The sequence below is a fragment of the Echeneis naucrates genome, chromosome 13 (genome assembly GCF_900963305.1).
Source record: "Echeneis naucrates chromosome 13, fEcheNa1.1, whole genome shotgun sequence".
Lineage (NCBI taxonomy): Eukaryota > Metazoa > Chordata > Actinopteri > Carangiformes > Echeneidae > Echeneis > Echeneis naucrates.
In genome coordinates, this window is record NC_042523.1 from 1,801,201 (window position 1) to 1,817,594 (window position 16,394).

The following is a 16,394-nucleotide window of genomic DNA, read 5'->3' on the forward strand; positions in this document are numbered from 1 at the left end:
AAACCCACAGAGGCAGAACGTGGAGCACAGAAAAGCCCAAGGCCAAACAGTGGAGATTGTCCCTTGGTACAGCAGTATCTCCAGGTTGACAATGTAGCACGAGGCGTTTCCCCTCACAGAACTGCTACTCGTATTCATTCATATTCTACCACTTACCTGTTTCCAGGTCACTGACGGTGCTGGAGCTCACATTGGATAGGTTACCGGTCCATCACAGGAGACAGACAGAGATGGGGCAGGGCAATTTCGAGTCGCCAATCTACCCAGACATGCATGTATTTGGATGTAGGGACTGGAATACTCACACAAGCATGGGTGGAACATGCAAACTGCGAACAGAAAGGCCCCAGGGCCGGGAACCAAACATGCAACCTTCTTACTGTGGGGCAACAGCGCTAACCACAGCCTCAGTCAAATTGACTGGTGGGCTGAGGTGCGATCAGTACTTGAAACCTCTCACCTGGATCTCGTTACTCACTGCTGCCACATGATTGGCTGATTAGATAATTGAATGATTGAGGAGGTGTTCCTACTTAGGCCCACATGAGGAAACTCAAAGAAATACAGAATATATAGGTTTTATATTCTATATATATATATAGAATAATGTAAATCATATCTTAGGTTTTATTTGATTTTTAATTTCCTTTCCTTACTTGTACAACGGGACCAGGGTTGAGCAACAGTGAACTACATCAAGTTTAAAATGTTTTGACATCAGTTCAGCCCCATTCACATGTTCAAAGTGATTCAAGTGGATAATTACTTTAGCATTTATTTTATTTTTGTGGTCAACCAAGAAAAGTCTGAATACAGCAGTGAGTCAGTCCCATGGGTGTTGAAATACAACAATAAGCAACTCAGCTTGAGTTTTAATTCTGCATCACAGACTACATAAAGCTTAACGTACAGTTTGTGGGTAACACCTACGAAAGTGATGGGTTTATGATCAGTATCTGGGGGTTGTGGGCTGATTTGGTTGGAGGCAGGAGCTATTTCCTGTTGCCTTATTAATGATGCCAGTGTGAAACAGCCTTAAGCGTCTCCTCACGATGAACTCTATATTTTTAAACTCGACAACAAGACTTCAACAGTTTTTCATGAAAAGCGCTCAAGAGCAAAGACAAGAAGGAGGAGGTGACAGAATGAAGGTCAACAGCTGGAGACTGAATTATCTGTTACAGCAGCAGAGTGGAAAGATCACATCAGTCTTCAAGTTGATAATCCTCATCAGACATGATTCTGCTCTTTTCCACTGATTCCCAGCATTGTCCACAGGCATGGATACCATGTGACACTGTGTTTGTCTGGACTGTGAGAACTGCTGTAATCATGAACGTGCTGTATCTCAGGGAGTCCTCTCCAGCAGCAGTTTTGGCTGGGCTGTTGGTAACTTATCTCCTTTGTCACAACACAAAAACACACAGACATGGACTTCATTGTTGAAGGCATTCTGCAGTGACCATAGGCCTCCAGGACACCATGATGCCACCCATTGATTTGTGAGCTGTTGTTTTGAAGTATCTTGTTGGTAATTTGTTTATCAGCCATCTAGGTTTTTTGAAACCAATAGAAACCATATTTGGAGGAGTGAGGGCTGGATCGGACCTGCTCTGTAATCCTGTTTTGTTGGTACCCAATCAATTCCCTACTTTCTCATATATTTTCCTCTAAATGGGACTTTCCTTTAAAAGATTTAAATCATGTGGTATTGCACAACATCAAAACTGGAGACTCATTACAGTGCCACAGTGCCACAAATCAGGTAAGAAGCAGAGACATTTTCCCATAGACTTCAATACAATCAGACTTCTTTTCACAACCAGTAGAGTCACCCTGGGATAGTTATTGGAGAGAATGAAGGTTTAACCCTAACCCTTCTGTCACAAGAGGGAAGTATATACAATAACATATTGAAAATGAACATCAGAATCAGAAAACTCAGGAAAGTATCAGAACTGTTCTGAGTTATGATGTAGAGAGACATCTTACCTGATGACACTCACATACTTTAATATCCATGCACTTTGGACTGTTTATTTAAGATTGGTGTGCACAAAAACATATCAGCTTCAGGAGGACCTGGTCTACTGTAGGAACAGATCTCCAAAGCTTCAACAGGCAATGTTTCTTTGAAAAACACTTTAACTCTCAGGTTAGAAGGTGGAGGATGACAGGAACAGCATCATTGTGTTACCCATTTCACTTTATTATTCCATCATCTCATTGTGCATTTTTACAGGAGTATACACAAATCTAAATAATTTCTGTTCTGTATCAAACAAAACAACGAGATTCCCTTTCTATTCAAATGAATTTGTTTAGCTATTTACGTGGAAGAAACTTTAAAATCATTGCAGTTACTGCTTTCCTTTAAACACTTTTTAAACCTTTTGCTTAGAGGGAAGATGCCATATCTGACTGATTTTATCTTCCACAAAGGCAACAAAAGGTGAAAATGTAGAACAAACAATAAATAAGAGGAACACATCGGACTCTTCAAAGCTGAGAACACGTGTGGATCTTAACCAGAGTGATGATGTTAACCTGAGTACAGGGTCTGAACTGGATTAGAGAAGCTGAACCATACTTTGAGATCTTTCAAATCGGACAAAATGTTTTAATAGAATAATAATAAATAAATAAAATAATGGCTCGGTGTTCTGAGACGTTTAAGCACCGTGGCACTGTATGGGAAAGGCATACTTCAGCTCCCAGAATCTAGGGGTTTGCAGCAAGATCTGTTGTTGTCCAGTTGTTATCCACTGTCCAGTCAGTGGATTTGGGTTAGAAGAAGTAATAGTAGCTGGGGGACGAGCAGGGGGAACTCTTAAGATAGACAGACTCTAGGGAGAAGCAGAGGAAGAAATCCAGGAAGAGGAAGTGTATTTGAGTGGAGGGTGTGGGCTGTGTGAGCCTCTTTGAGACCAGGCGGTTAGTCCAGGTGAGTTGGCCTGTATTGGTTTGATTTGGTTTGATTATATGGCTGTTCAGGTGATTTTGTTTGCTGAATCTACTAATGCAGCTTGTATTGCCTCTACCTCCTGCACCCTCTATACTTTCATGCCCCCTACACAAACTGGGGTCTGTATCCCCACCCCATTTTCATTGGTGGTGTTGGTGAGAGGTCAGAGTAGTTGATGGTCGTGCTGTTTGAGATAGTTGTCAAAACACTGTTGAAAGGAGGTTCCCACCTGATGACCCCAAAGACATGTTAGCTATCACTGCTCAATGGGCTAGTTAGATATTATCTGTAGGGCACATAGGGCAGCGCGAAAGTTTGTTGTTAGGAGCAGTGATAGTTTGAAGTTTGTTGTTAGTTTTAGGGAGTTAATCACTGAGTCTGGTCCTGGTTTCTTGTGTTTACGCTAAATTGAAAATTTCAACTGCTGCATACAGTTACAGGAAAAGTACAGTACAGGCCAAAAGTTTGGAGACACTTTCCTATTCATTTGAATGAGAAGGTGTGTCCAAACTTTTGGGCTGTACTGTATGTGAAGCCCTTTGGAATAACCTGTATTTCTGCATAAACCTGGAGTCCAATCAATATGAGATTGGATGTGTTGGTTAAAGCTCCCCTGCCACATAAAAAAAGTGTGTGTGTGTGTGTGTGTGTGTGTGTGTGTGTCACACATGTGGCAGGGGAGCTTTAACCAACACATCCAATCTCATATTGATTGGACTCCAGGTTGGCTGATTACTGACTTAAACTCTTGGGGAAGTCATTAGGCAAGGCGTTCAAATCCTTTTTTTTTTTTTTGTTTACCCTACCCTGATGTTGATGTGTCCCATAAAAAACTGAAAACATATAATTGTTAGTGTGCAATTAGTTTGAGGACTGTGTTTGTCTATTATGGCTTAGATGAAGATCAGATCACATTTTATGTCCGATCTATGCAGAAATCCAGATAATTTCAAAAGGTTCACATACTTTTGCTTTTTTTGAGTTTTAGACTTTTGCAGACCTGCAGATTCAGAGTCCAGCGTCCGATCTGGTCTGTAAAGCAACATCATCAGCTGTTTGTATTAAACCTCACACTATCTTCCTGCTTCGTGTCAGCTGGATGAGGCAGAAGCACCATCACAAAGGGGCAAATAGCAGATTTGGGTCTGACTGGGAATACACATCAGGGGCCATCTGAGGTGACTCTGACCTCTGACTAGCTGACAACACACGTGACCGGAACAGACAGGAGGATCAAAATGGATAAAATCAACCCAGTTGTTGATCGGCCTTTCACCTGCTGGCCCTTGGTGGTGTGGAAGGAAGCACTTATTCCACCTGAGGTGGATTTTAGGGAGACACTTAAATGTAGCTCCAACTATTCTCCAACACATCGTACAAGTCAAAACAAGAATGTGACCTGCTCGTCTAACAGTTGTCTGCCACTACGAAACACTAGACTTTCCAAAAGCAGCAACAGGGCCTGCAAACAAACAAAAAGTTTAAAAATATGAAAAAATATAATTTTCTCAGGTTTGTCTCCTGTGACTCTTCCTCTTTTGCTTTTGTTGGCAATATTCCCAACATGTCAAACAGTGAAAGTTAGAGATTCAGAGTTGAATCCAGTTAATGATTCACTGACAGAAGCTTAATTTAATACATCTCCATTCATACCAAACAAACGACATCCCTTTTGTCCAATCAAATGTTCCCTTTAATAGCCCTGTTGCCATGGCAAAGTAAATTCCTGCTGGATTGGCCATTTCAGATGTCACTCCAGAGGACAGCTCGTCTGCTCTTGTCCACACTGACCACATACTCACCAGATAGAGACCAGGACACAGCACTGATTGATGAACTGTAAAGAGGAGAGAAGGTATGAGATTTACTGTCTCAGTGTTCATGCAGTGAGTCCAGTTTCTCTGAACTTTTAAATCATATTCACTGTATCATCAGCACATGCACCAATCATAACTTCATTTAAATCTCAAATAGAAACACATGAACCTATGCATTTGATTTACACTTTGACACACACTTTCCATCAGTACAAAGAACCACCACTGATTCATTTTACTGTTTAACATTACTTTTGAGAAAAAATAATTTTGCTGTCTTCTTTCCTCTCTATTTCAGATCTTAGGTGATTTGCTTCTGTCTGGTATCAACTACATTACCCAGAGGTCCACATGTAATCTTGAAGCAATTTCTGGCAGCAGGATAGCATTGCAGTTGGCACTGTTGCCCCATGCAAGAAAGTCCCAGGCCTGGGGCCTTTATATATGGAGTTTGAATATTCTCCTTGTGCCTGTCTAGGTTGCTTCCAGATACTCAGGCTTCCTCCCACAATCCAAAACACATTGTTTAGGTTGTCCAGTGACTCTCAATTGTGTGTAGGCCTGAATGTGAGTGTTGTGAATGGTTGTGTGTTTTTATATGTTGGTTCTGCAATAAACTAGGTGACCTCTCAGGACAAACCCTGCACTCACCTGAGATACAGCCTCACCGGCACCATGATAAGCAGTTGAAAATAAAATGAAAATGATGCAGTTTCTCTCTACACTAAATGTCTTCAGTCTGTTACCTGTGTTTGTCAGGTAGACGGGCCTCCAGACTGCTGGTGGATGCGTTCCAGATGTAAATGCTGCCATCTGCCGATCCAGCTGCCAGGAAGCAGCTATCCGGACTGAAGACAGAAAATATCAGGTTAATGACAAAAAAAAACCATTCTAACAGGGTTCTGTCCTCATGATCTGCCTCTCATGCTCAGATTCCTACTGAATTCTAATAAGAACAAAGAAATTCTTCCAGAAAAGAGTAACACCTGCTAGGGCAGTTTCTTCTGCAACACTGCTACACAACATAGTATTTATAGAGTCCCAAAAGGTCGGATTTCTCTTCAGTGTGAATTAACCTGGTCTGAAATCATGAATTTGTCATGCCGCTGCTAATTGACCTGCACATGGTCCCTGAGCGTAGGTGTGAGTGTCAGCGGTTGTTGGTCTCTGTCTGTCTCTGTGTGTTGGCCCTGCGATGGACTAGCAACCTGTCCAGGGTGACCTCGCCAGAGTGAGCAGGGAGTCAAGTTTACTGTAAGTCATAGATGCTCCCTCAGAGAGGGACCTTTTCTGGATCCAAACCATCTACTTGAAGTCAGTCATTTGGCATATGAGGCATGAGGCATGAGGCCTAACCCTTAGACTATGGATCTCATGTGATTTTACTTGGTGATATGTTGATGTGTTCTGGGTCATTTTCGATGAAAGGGATCCTTGAGCCAGTAAATTCTGGATGACAAACATCCTAGATCTGGTTATCTGTTATCAAGGCGATCTACCTGGTTAAAGTCAGTCCATTTTTTTTGAATAGTAGTTGGGTTTTCAAAGGCTGAGAAATCCTGTTTAGTCCTTCAGAAAGGTTCCTATATGAGCAATATGGAGAGATCAGATGGACGGAGATCCATCTGTCAACTTTCAGAGCCGTATGAGTCCAGAGTTATTCAGGAGTGTTGAGTCCACAGATTGCCTGTCATTATGCTCAGGGGGAGAACTTTAATGCTGTGGCTGAATCAGAGACCTAAACAACACTGCAGGCTATAACAGAGAGCTTTTATGATACAACAGGGAAGTTAGACATCATCACAATCAGAAATACTCTATTAATCCCTGGGGGAAATTCAGTCCTTACCTGCTCTCTTACCTAAGAGAGCAAATTCAAAATATTACACAACTATGCACACAAGTTACAACATAGACAGAAAAAAATGTAAACAAATCATAAGATAATTAAAGTGAGTGGACCAAAAGAAATGAATAAGTGAAAATATTAACAAATAGTCCAGTATATGTTGATAAGTGTCAGGTAAGTGAAGGTGCTGCAGTGATGCATCATATTCCTCAATACCTCAAAATCACAGTGCTGATGATCAGAGGACGGGCTATGATTAGCTTACAGTATGTGACAACTTCAACGTCGTTTATGTCCTTAAATTCTTCAAACATGTTGAAATTAACCCTTAACCTTTAGGATGTAAAATGCATTTTACCCTGATTAAATCTAAGGTTGTGGGAACAAACGACGAACCAGAATAACCAGAACTCACCTGATCACGGCCTTTGTGCTGTCACTGCCACATTTAAAGCCCTCGGCTCTGATAGAAGCAGAAACACAGACTCAGTACACAGTACAGCTGCAACAGTTGTTCTCACACACACACACACACACACACGTCGATCAGGATGCCACTACCTGAAGCACATACGGTCATTGCTCCACATTCTCAAGTCGACCAGCTGGAGGCAGTCGTCACGACAACAGCTAAGAAGCTTACGGTGGTCGGTACTGAGGTCCAGTGAAGTGACTTTACCCTGAGCAGGAAGTTCCTGAACACAGCTTGCTGCCCTGAGGTACAACATCACGCTTCAGTTAATTTTATCAACATGTTATAATCAAACTGAAGTTGAAATCAGTACAGACAAAGACCAAGGTAATGCAATAGATCCCTCTGAGCTGAGCTGTGTCTCACTGGGCTTCTGCTCTTTGAATACAACCAGGACCCAACCGGTCGACGCAGATTGCCGCCCCCCCCTTGAGCCTGGTTCTGCCTGAGATTTCTGCCTCTTAAAGGAAGTTTTTCCTTGCCACTGTCACGTCACTGTCAAGTGCTTGCTGATGGGGGGATCTGTTGGGTCTCTTTAAATAATATAAAGAGTTTGGTCTAGACCTGCTCTATATGTAAAGTGCCTTGATGTAACTTTGTTATGATTTGGCGCTATACAAATAAATCTGATTTTATTCAATTTGAGTAGTTTTTTAGTGTGTAATTGGTGTACAAATTGTCAATCATCAGGCTCTGCTGGGAGGAGATGGTGGAGTTCGTCTGAGGTAATGAGACAGTATGTGAAGTGAGGTGATGACAGAGTGAAGTAATACAGAGAGGCGATGACAGAGTGAAGTAATACAGAGAGGCGATGACAGAGTGAGGTGATGACACAGAGAAGTGATAACAGTGAGGTAACGACACAGGGAAGTGATGACAGAGTGAGGAGAGGACAGAGTGAAGTAATACAGAGAGGCGATGACAGAGTGAAGTAATACAGAGAGGCGATGACAGAGTGAGGTGATGACACAGAGAAGTGATGACAGTGTGAAGTGATAACAGTCAGGTGATGACACAGAAGTGATGACAGAGTGAAGTAATACAGAGAGGCGATGACAGAGTGAGGCGATGACAAAGTGAAGTAATACAGAGAGGCGATGACAGAGTGAGGTGATGACAGAATGAAGTAATAACAGAGTGAGGTGATGACACAGGGAAGTGATGACAGAATGAAGTGATAACAGTGAGGTGATGACACAGGGAAGTGATGACAGAGTGAGGTGATGACAGAATGAAGTAATAACAGAGTGAGGTGATGACACAGGGAATTGATGACAGAATGAAGTGATAACAGTGAGGTGATGACACAGGGAAGTGATGACAGAGTGAGGTGATGACAGAATGAAGTAATAACAGAGTGAGGTGATGACACAGGGAAGTGATGACAGAATGAAGTAATAACAGAGTGAGGTGATGACACAGGGAAGTGATGACAGAGTGAGGTGATGACAGAATGATGTGATAACAGAGTGAGGTGATGACAGAGAGAAGAGATGATAGAGTGAACTACCTGGAGTCCCAGATCCTGATCTTGGAGTCATAGTGGCCACTGATGATGCAGTTCGCACAACAGACCAGGTCACTGCAGAAAGATGCCACTTCAACTTCTTGCACACCTGCACACACAGGTGGTCAGTCAACACTCAGTGATTGGTCATTGATCAGTCATCAGTCAATGATCAGTAACTTACAGGCAGCTCTGTGCAGGTCCCACAGTCTGACTGTTCTGTCTGCACTTCCTGTCACCACCTGATGAGGTGAACTGCTGAATCGTGCTGCTGTGACCTTCCTGCTATGGCCTGTCAGGGTCAACTGAGACAGACACATGAGAAACAGAGAGACAGAGATGAAACACAATGTGTGTTTCTATTATTTGCTCACTTGGTGGCAGTGAGCCTTTCCCCCATTCCACCAGGCTTGATCTGATCATGTCTGAGAGGCAGGCCCTAGTGTCTCATTAAGAAATGAACATAATGGGAGTTGTAGCATGTTCAAAGATGGACTGTTGTGGCCATTGTTATTGTTCATTTGCCACAGATTTGAAGAGTAACTTCCAGTTCTGCAAAGAAAAAATGCTTAACTGCTTAACTGTCAAATTCCGCAGGTTATAGGGCAATATTTCTATTTGCACTTTACTCAAACTTTAGTTTATTTAATTAGAAACTTTTATTTTGAGTACATTTATTTTACTACCACAGACTTTTATTTATCTGAATTTCTCTTCAGTTTTTTATTTTCTATCAAAATATTTTTTGATTTCTGATCTTTGTGTTAATAAGCTTGACTTTATATTTGTTCTTGTAGCAACTTGATTTGTTATAATTGCTAGCCTGTCCAGTGTTGTTGTATGTGCAGGTTTACTTACACAACACAAATAAATGTTTTTGAGATGATCACAGTGTATTTTATATCATTTATTAAACAAAGGTTTAGCTTGTTAAACTGGAAGTGGACTGGAGGCCACTCCTTCGTTATTTTATCTGTGTGCTTAGGGTCATTGTCTTGTTGGAAGTCCTGAGCACTCTGGAAAAGGTTTTCAACCAGCATATCTCGGTACTTGGCTGCATTCGTCTTTCCTTCAGTTGCAGCCAGTCATCCTGTCCCTGCAGCTGAAACACACCCCCACAGCATGATGCTGCCATGACCATGCGTCACTGTTGGGCAGATAATGAGCAGTGCCTGGTTTTCTCCACACATACCACTTAGAATTAAGGCCAAAAAGTTCAATCTTGGTCTCATCAGACCAGATAATCTTAGACAGGTGTGTGCCTTTCCTAATAAAGTCCAATCTGTTTAATTAAACACAGCTAGAATCCAGCGACTGTATCGAACCATCTCAAGATGATCAGAAGAAAGTTGAATATACGAGTGTCACAAAAAAGGGTCTGAATACTTATGGCCGTGTAATATTTCAGTTTTTGTTCTTTAATAAATTTGCATAAATATCTATATTTTGTTTTGGTCAAAAGTTGGTGCTGTGGATAGGCAACTTGAACTTGTTTTTTAGCTTGGCTGCAGGATTTAATCTGCAAAGCTGCCTCTATGGGTTTTTTTTTTTTACATTATTCCTAATCGCTATCCGCCATTTACATTTTTCAGCATTGCTTCAACACTCATTACGCTGACCAGTAATGAACAATTAATTTTGATGCAAAGACACATTAAAATAAAAAATATAAAAGACGAGTTGACTGTGAAAAAGAAAGCGTTTTAGACATTAACACATCCAATTAGTATGAAGATTTGCGCTGCATGATAGACCAATCAGAGACAGAGGAGGGTGGGTCTTTGCCTGGAAATTGTAGGATTTATAAATTCCCTATCCAATGTAATTCACACTAGTGCAGTGATGCATAGCTGGATTCACCATGTTGGACAGCTAGGTATGGCAACTTGGAGAATAATGGCATCAGACTTCACGAGGAAATGCAAATATGACAATGGAAAATCCAAACAAAATAAAAGTAAAACTTGTTTTGAATCATTTTTGTAATTTTAGTTTGCTTTAAAAAGGAAAAAAAAACAATTAAAACCATAAATCAAGCTTGGGGTGAAAATCTGATTTTTTTTTTTTTTTTCAAGCCATGGGACATCTACCACAAACAGGGCTCAGAAGCTGAGAAAGACATTGTCAAAGTACAAACTCACAACTTGGATATAGAGATGGGCAACAGAACAACATTTCCTTCTACAATGCAGCAGAAACCAACATATTGGATCACATTTCTTTACTAACTTTAATAGTAATAAGTTAAAGACATTCATTCACTAACACACTAAAATCCAAAAACTGCTTGAAGAGAATAGAGTCAACACTGTAGAAAACAACAAAATATGTCGGAGCCTGAGGCGACAAGCGCATCTGCAAAAGCCAACTCAAACTCACCTTGAGTTGTTTTTTGGTTTATTTGTTCTTTAGGTTTGAGACACTTTCCATTTTGTATTCATTTATTATTGTTAACTGTTCTTTTTATTATTTTATTTCATTAATGAACCATATTCTTTAAATCTAATCTTTATTATTTATTTAGATTTGTAATAATGTTGCTATTTATACACTTTGAATTAACATTTCTTAACACTTATTGTTGATATTGTTGATCTGAAATCCATACAAATAAAGCTTATTGAATTGAAGTGAGCAAAAGAGTCTCTCTCTTTCACTCTCTGAGAGTGGGAGACACTTGAGTGAAACAGACAGGTGAGACATAAAGAGACAGAGAAAGACAGAGAAAAAGGTGAAACACAGAAAAGAGAGACACGTGAAACAAAAAGAGACAGAGAGAGAGAGGGAGAGTTTTCACAGTTACCTTGGGAACAGAGTCATCCCGCTGCCACAACAAGGCTGACTTGTCATAGGACGCCGCAAGGATCTTATAACCCTGAAAACAAATCACTCAATGTAGATAAAATAGAAAGACCTAAACCAGATTCAGGTACAGATGTTTTACTCACTGTGGGGTCAAATTCAATGCAGGTGATTCCCTCTGTGCTGCCATCCAGAGTAGCTTTGTGGGTCAGTGAGCCTGGTGACATTATCAGCATCATCATCAGCAGCAGCAACAACTCAACATTCAAAAAATGATGAAAGATCAATTTACCTGTTCTGACCTCCCACAGTTTGATGACACGGTCTGTTCCTCCGGTGGCCACCATGTCTGAACTGGAGCTGAACCTCACTGCATTGATGCCTTGCTCGTGAGCATCCTGAGAGAGACAGTGTGACGGCGAGATAGGTGGATCAGTGCTACATGGGCTGAATGAGTTAGCCTTTTGATCCCTGCAATTAGAAATAACTTAAACTGTCTGCATAGTGTTTGGTCATTTCACAAAAAGACCATCATGTGAACATCTGAACCCCCGATGCCTGTGTAACCAGGGTTTGAATGATCTGTGCATGGAGAAAAACTCTTGGAAAGAAATCCGTCCCAGTGAGTGAAGAGAATGATCTCAGTGTTAGAAGTTGTGTGAGATGGAAAGAAGGATAAATATGAAAAAGACAGAAAAGAGGAACTGGAAGTTTATTTTGAAAGGACTGTTTCCTCTGCCAGCGTCTACTTCCTGTTTCTTTATGCCCTTTTACATTTCGACGTACAAGCTCAGTCAACCAATCGGGTGTCAGCTCCCGCCTTGTTGACCTCTGCACTTGACGCTTCCCTCTTTCTTGAGCTGAAGCGAGGAGTAAGAGCAATTGTCAAGATGAGCAACACATGAAATATGAAAGAAAAGCTATAAAAGTTGATTTGAGATTGATAAAGATCCGCTGGATGACTACTTCGGTTTCGTGTTCCTGTGAGAGCATGGCAAGGTGGACCTGTCATCACTAGTCACTGAGGAAAAACACAATAGGTCAGGTTTTTTTTTTTTTTTTAAATGGAGAGTTCCTAACCTACCTGGAGCCTGGAGATAGATGTATGTTTGATGGTGAGCCACAGCCCAAGGGAGAAGAACTAGAAACTCAATTGCATGCAGAAGCTTGGAACCTCAAACTCCACACACAACCAACGCTTTTAACAGTGCGGTAGGACAAACACTTGCCACTTTGCCAGTGGAATGAGCAGTATCATCTGTTGTGAGGAACTGAGGCGGTTAGATTTCAAATTTACTATTGATACAGCTGTGAATCATTTTGTTTTTTATACTTACCCGGGTAAAGATTGTGTATTACTGTATACTGTGCAACTGTTTTCTATTCATTCAAATGTAGTTCTTTCTCAAGGAGATATATTGTGTCTGAGTTGGTGTGTTGTTTGGTTTAAGGTGTGATGATGAAACTGACTGGGTATTTTATTTTCACAGTTTCCCTCAGACAGGAAGTTCAGGATGAAGGATAAAGAGTGCCTGCAGCACTTTTCTGCCCAAGGTTTCTGCCTCTTAAAGGAAGTTTTTCCTTTCCACTGTTGCCAAGTGCTTGCTCATGTGCATCTACATCGAAAAACATACAGGCTAACAGCACAGAACTCTGGTTCATGATCCCCAAGCTGAAGTAAGATGACTCCAATGTTTTGTTGATGTGTAAGTCTAAGGTGCGTATTGATTGTATTACGTATATATTGCGTGTCTAACCAGCATTTGTAGAGCTCTAGCAGGGACTCTGGCTGACAGGCAGATCCGTACAGGACACATCAAATCCTCCTCCAGACTGCAGACTGAGTGGCCACGCCTTTTTCTGCTACGATCACGAACAACATAAACAGATTAAAACTTATGCTTGTTCAGGTTTTGACACACTGACTGCAGGATGGAACGTCCTGGACTTACTCAAAGAGCTCTCTGATGGAAGTGAGGATTCTTGGGGACGTGGCCGACGCTGACCTGAAGAAAAGAGAAACCCAAACAAAGATTGTCTGAACAGTAACTCAAGTGTTTTTCAGTAAGACCGAGGTGTACTTGTAATTGAATTGATGACACTGGTCATGTTACACTCTGCTGTTATACTTAGAATCAGCTGAGAAAACCTCATATGTTATTTAACAATGTTAAAAAGTAACATCATCATAATAATGATTTGAACTTTACATATTTGACAAATGTAAACACATTAAAATATCTGCATGTTAACATATTACATGTGAACGTGCAAAAGAAAAATCTGATTAATCAGAGGTTTATTTCCAAAACTCTGACCTGAAAAGCCTGGTGTGTCTTCGTTCTGTGGAGTCCTGGTCCTGGTTTTCCTTCTTCAGGGATGTGGATCCGGAGGTCCGAGCACTGGAGGAGCTGAGGACATACAAACATTATCCACATCACACGCACCAAATACCAAAATGAGACCCTGTTTTTAAAATATAATGTGTTACAAGGTGTAGGAGCCTCATTTAAGTTTATTTCTCTGATTTTTACATTATTTTTACATTATTATTGGACTAAGTGGGATAACTTATGATTAAATGTTATAGCCATTACACCTCAACCCTGCCCTCACCACCTGAGGAGGAGAGTGAGGGCAGGGTTTAGTCTTTCATTCAAAGGTGACATATGTGGGTAGAGGTGGTGTCACCGTCATTGACTGGAGCGTCAGAGATGCAGCTTTAGGAGATTTCATGTTAGATGATCATTTAAGTGCCACAACCTCTCACTAAACCTTTGGTTTGCTGTGCTTCAGTTCCCATATTCTCCCTGTGGGCGTTCCTTTCGGGTACTTCGGCTACCGTGCATAGTCCAAACAAATGAAAGTTTAGGTTAACTGGTAGTTCTAAATTACCCGTAGGTCTGAATGTGAGTGGGAATAGTTCTATCTCTTTTATCTCCATATGTTAGCCTTGTGATAGACTGATGACCTGTCCAGAGTTGACCCCACCCTAACCTCATGTTCCCCCATGGGAACTTGACGGATAAGCAGTATTGATAATGAGCAAACAAAAACTTTGTTAAAATGCTGTGATATATCTGACTTTTTCTATTCTTGTTCTATTCTTACTGAATGGATTAATATGATAATTTGTGACATGTCTCCGTCCCTTAGAATTGAAAACAGGAAAATGTACCTTTCTATGTTGACTGTGACCTTTGACCTGGCAGCACCCTGCAGCTGCTTCTGCAGGTTTGCGTCACGAGCTCTAATGGAAACATCAAGAAACAAGACATTGACATCACAGCTCAAATTGCAGTGAGACGTGTTCAGGTGTGAGACACAGGTATGGTCAGGTGTGATGAACAAAAGTGTGCTAAGGTGTGATGCACAGGTATATTGAGGTGTGTTGTGTTGAGATGTGATGAACTGGGATTTTGAGGTGTAATAAGGTGGGATAGACAAAGGTGTGCTCAGGTGTGATGGACAGGTGCATTCATTTATGTTAGGGTGTCACAGACTAGTGTGTTTGGGTGGGATAGACAGGTCTGTTCAGTGGTTATGGACAGATGTGTTCAGGTGTATTGGATGCTTTTAGGTGTGTTGCAAGGAGCCAATGAATAGAATAAAGCACAGGAGAAGAGCGAACTAGTTGTAGTTCCTGTTAATATTCCAGCAGCAGTGTTTTAAATCAACTGAAGGCTTTTCAGAGAATTGTTGGGACATCTTGATAGCACTGAATTACAGTAATCCAGTCTGGAAATAACAAATCCAGGCACTAGTTTTTCTGCATTCTCTTGAGTTGGTAGGCTGTCCTATAGACTTACCTGAGGGACAAAGGACATGCCCTGATCAAAAATGACTCCAAGATTCCTAACAGTGGAACTGGAGGCCAAAGTAATGCCATCCAGAGTGGTTAAATTATTAGATAATGCTTTTCTTTTCTTTTCTTTTTTTTTAACTGTATTTTTACCCAATTGTCTACCCAATCTTTGAATGAAGCTGGGTCAGGCAGACTATCGCTGTTGACTATAAGTAATTTTTTTAGGTGTTCCTTGTGGTCCTTATTGGACAACGAAAGTGCATATTCTGATAATTTCTGATAATTCGGTGGAGGATCATCGATATCCATGCTCTCTTCTATGTTCTGCTCTGACATTTTCTGACCCCAAGTGCACATTTTCACTGGGCTTGGAATGTTTGTATACAATGAAGGGATCTATATTGCAGCTGGTCTTATCTACAAATCTGGAAACCACCAAAGGTGTCTTAAAAAACCTTGTCTTCATCTTCCAATCAAACTCCTTGTTACTATTAAGACCCTTATGACATCCAATGCACATTGTTGCCCAATCTCCATGCTCAGTTATAATATTTAACTCCAGCTCCCATTTATTTTTGATATAAAAAGTATTGTCTTGTGTATCCATCAACAAATTTCAGTATATATGTGAAACATGCTTTTTACTGGGTTGTTGGTGTTTAATTATATTAATAAAGAAAGTTTCTATGTTGGAGCATTTTTCATTGTATTCCAGTTTTTATGGTTTGTGATGCGAGCGCCTGGTGGTTGGGCAGGCCACGGAGCCCAGCCAGGCACAGCCAAAAGAAGTAATGTGGCACTTTCTTCACCCTGTAGGCGCACCACCTGCGGGGCTAACTGATCGGGTTGGGTGCGCTGGGAGGGAAGGAACCGGAGTTTGTGCGGGAGGTGGGGCACTGCCAGCTGGATCTGGTGGGTAGCCCCAGCTGAATGCCACTACGTTGGAGTTTTTCCCGGTGGATGCCTCAGGGTTGTGTGTGTGTGTGGGTTAGGTGGCAGGGGAAGACTCAGGACAGACCTGGCAAGCCCAAACGTGTAGTGCGAATTAACTGGGAACATCTGGAGGAGGCCTCTGTCCAACAGACCTTCAACTCCCACCTCCGGCTGAGCTTTTCTGGCATCCCTGTGGAAGTTGGGGACATTGAACCTGAGTGGTCGATGTTCAAAGTTTCTATCG

At 41.3% G+C, this 16,394-nt stretch overlaps 1 protein-coding gene across 2 annotated transcripts in view; it reads right to left on the reverse strand.

Moving 5' to 3' along the window:
• Positions 1-3,705: 3,705 nt before the first annotated feature.
• Positions 3,706-16,394, reverse strand: part of atg16l2 (ATG16 autophagy related 16-like 2 (S. cerevisiae)) — a 28,282-nt gene continuing 15,593 nt past the window's right edge. For both annotated transcript variants that reach the window (XM_029517905.1, XM_029517906.1), the window contains exons 6-18: positions 14,591-14,662; positions 13,731-13,823; positions 13,365-13,418; positions 13,170-13,275; positions 11,705-11,810; positions 11,559-11,629; positions 11,414-11,485; positions 8,795-8,915; positions 8,614-8,719; positions 7,193-7,345; positions 7,047-7,094; positions 5,529-5,630; positions 3,706-4,802 (exon numbers count right to left, since the gene is read on the reverse strand). In XM_029517905.1, coding sequence (XP_029373765.1) covers positions 4,709-4,802; positions 5,529-5,630; positions 7,047-7,094; positions 7,193-7,345; positions 8,614-8,719; positions 8,795-8,915; positions 11,414-11,485; positions 11,559-11,629; positions 11,705-11,810; positions 13,170-13,275; positions 13,365-13,418; positions 13,731-13,823; positions 14,591-14,662 — 1,198 coding nt within the window. In that variant the 3' untranslated portion in view covers positions 3,706-4,708. The remainder of the gene's footprint in view (positions 4,803-5,528; positions 5,631-7,046; positions 7,095-7,192; positions 7,346-8,613; positions 8,720-8,794; positions 8,916-11,413; positions 11,486-11,558; positions 11,630-11,704; positions 11,811-13,169; positions 13,276-13,364; positions 13,419-13,730; positions 13,824-14,590; positions 14,663-16,394) is intronic.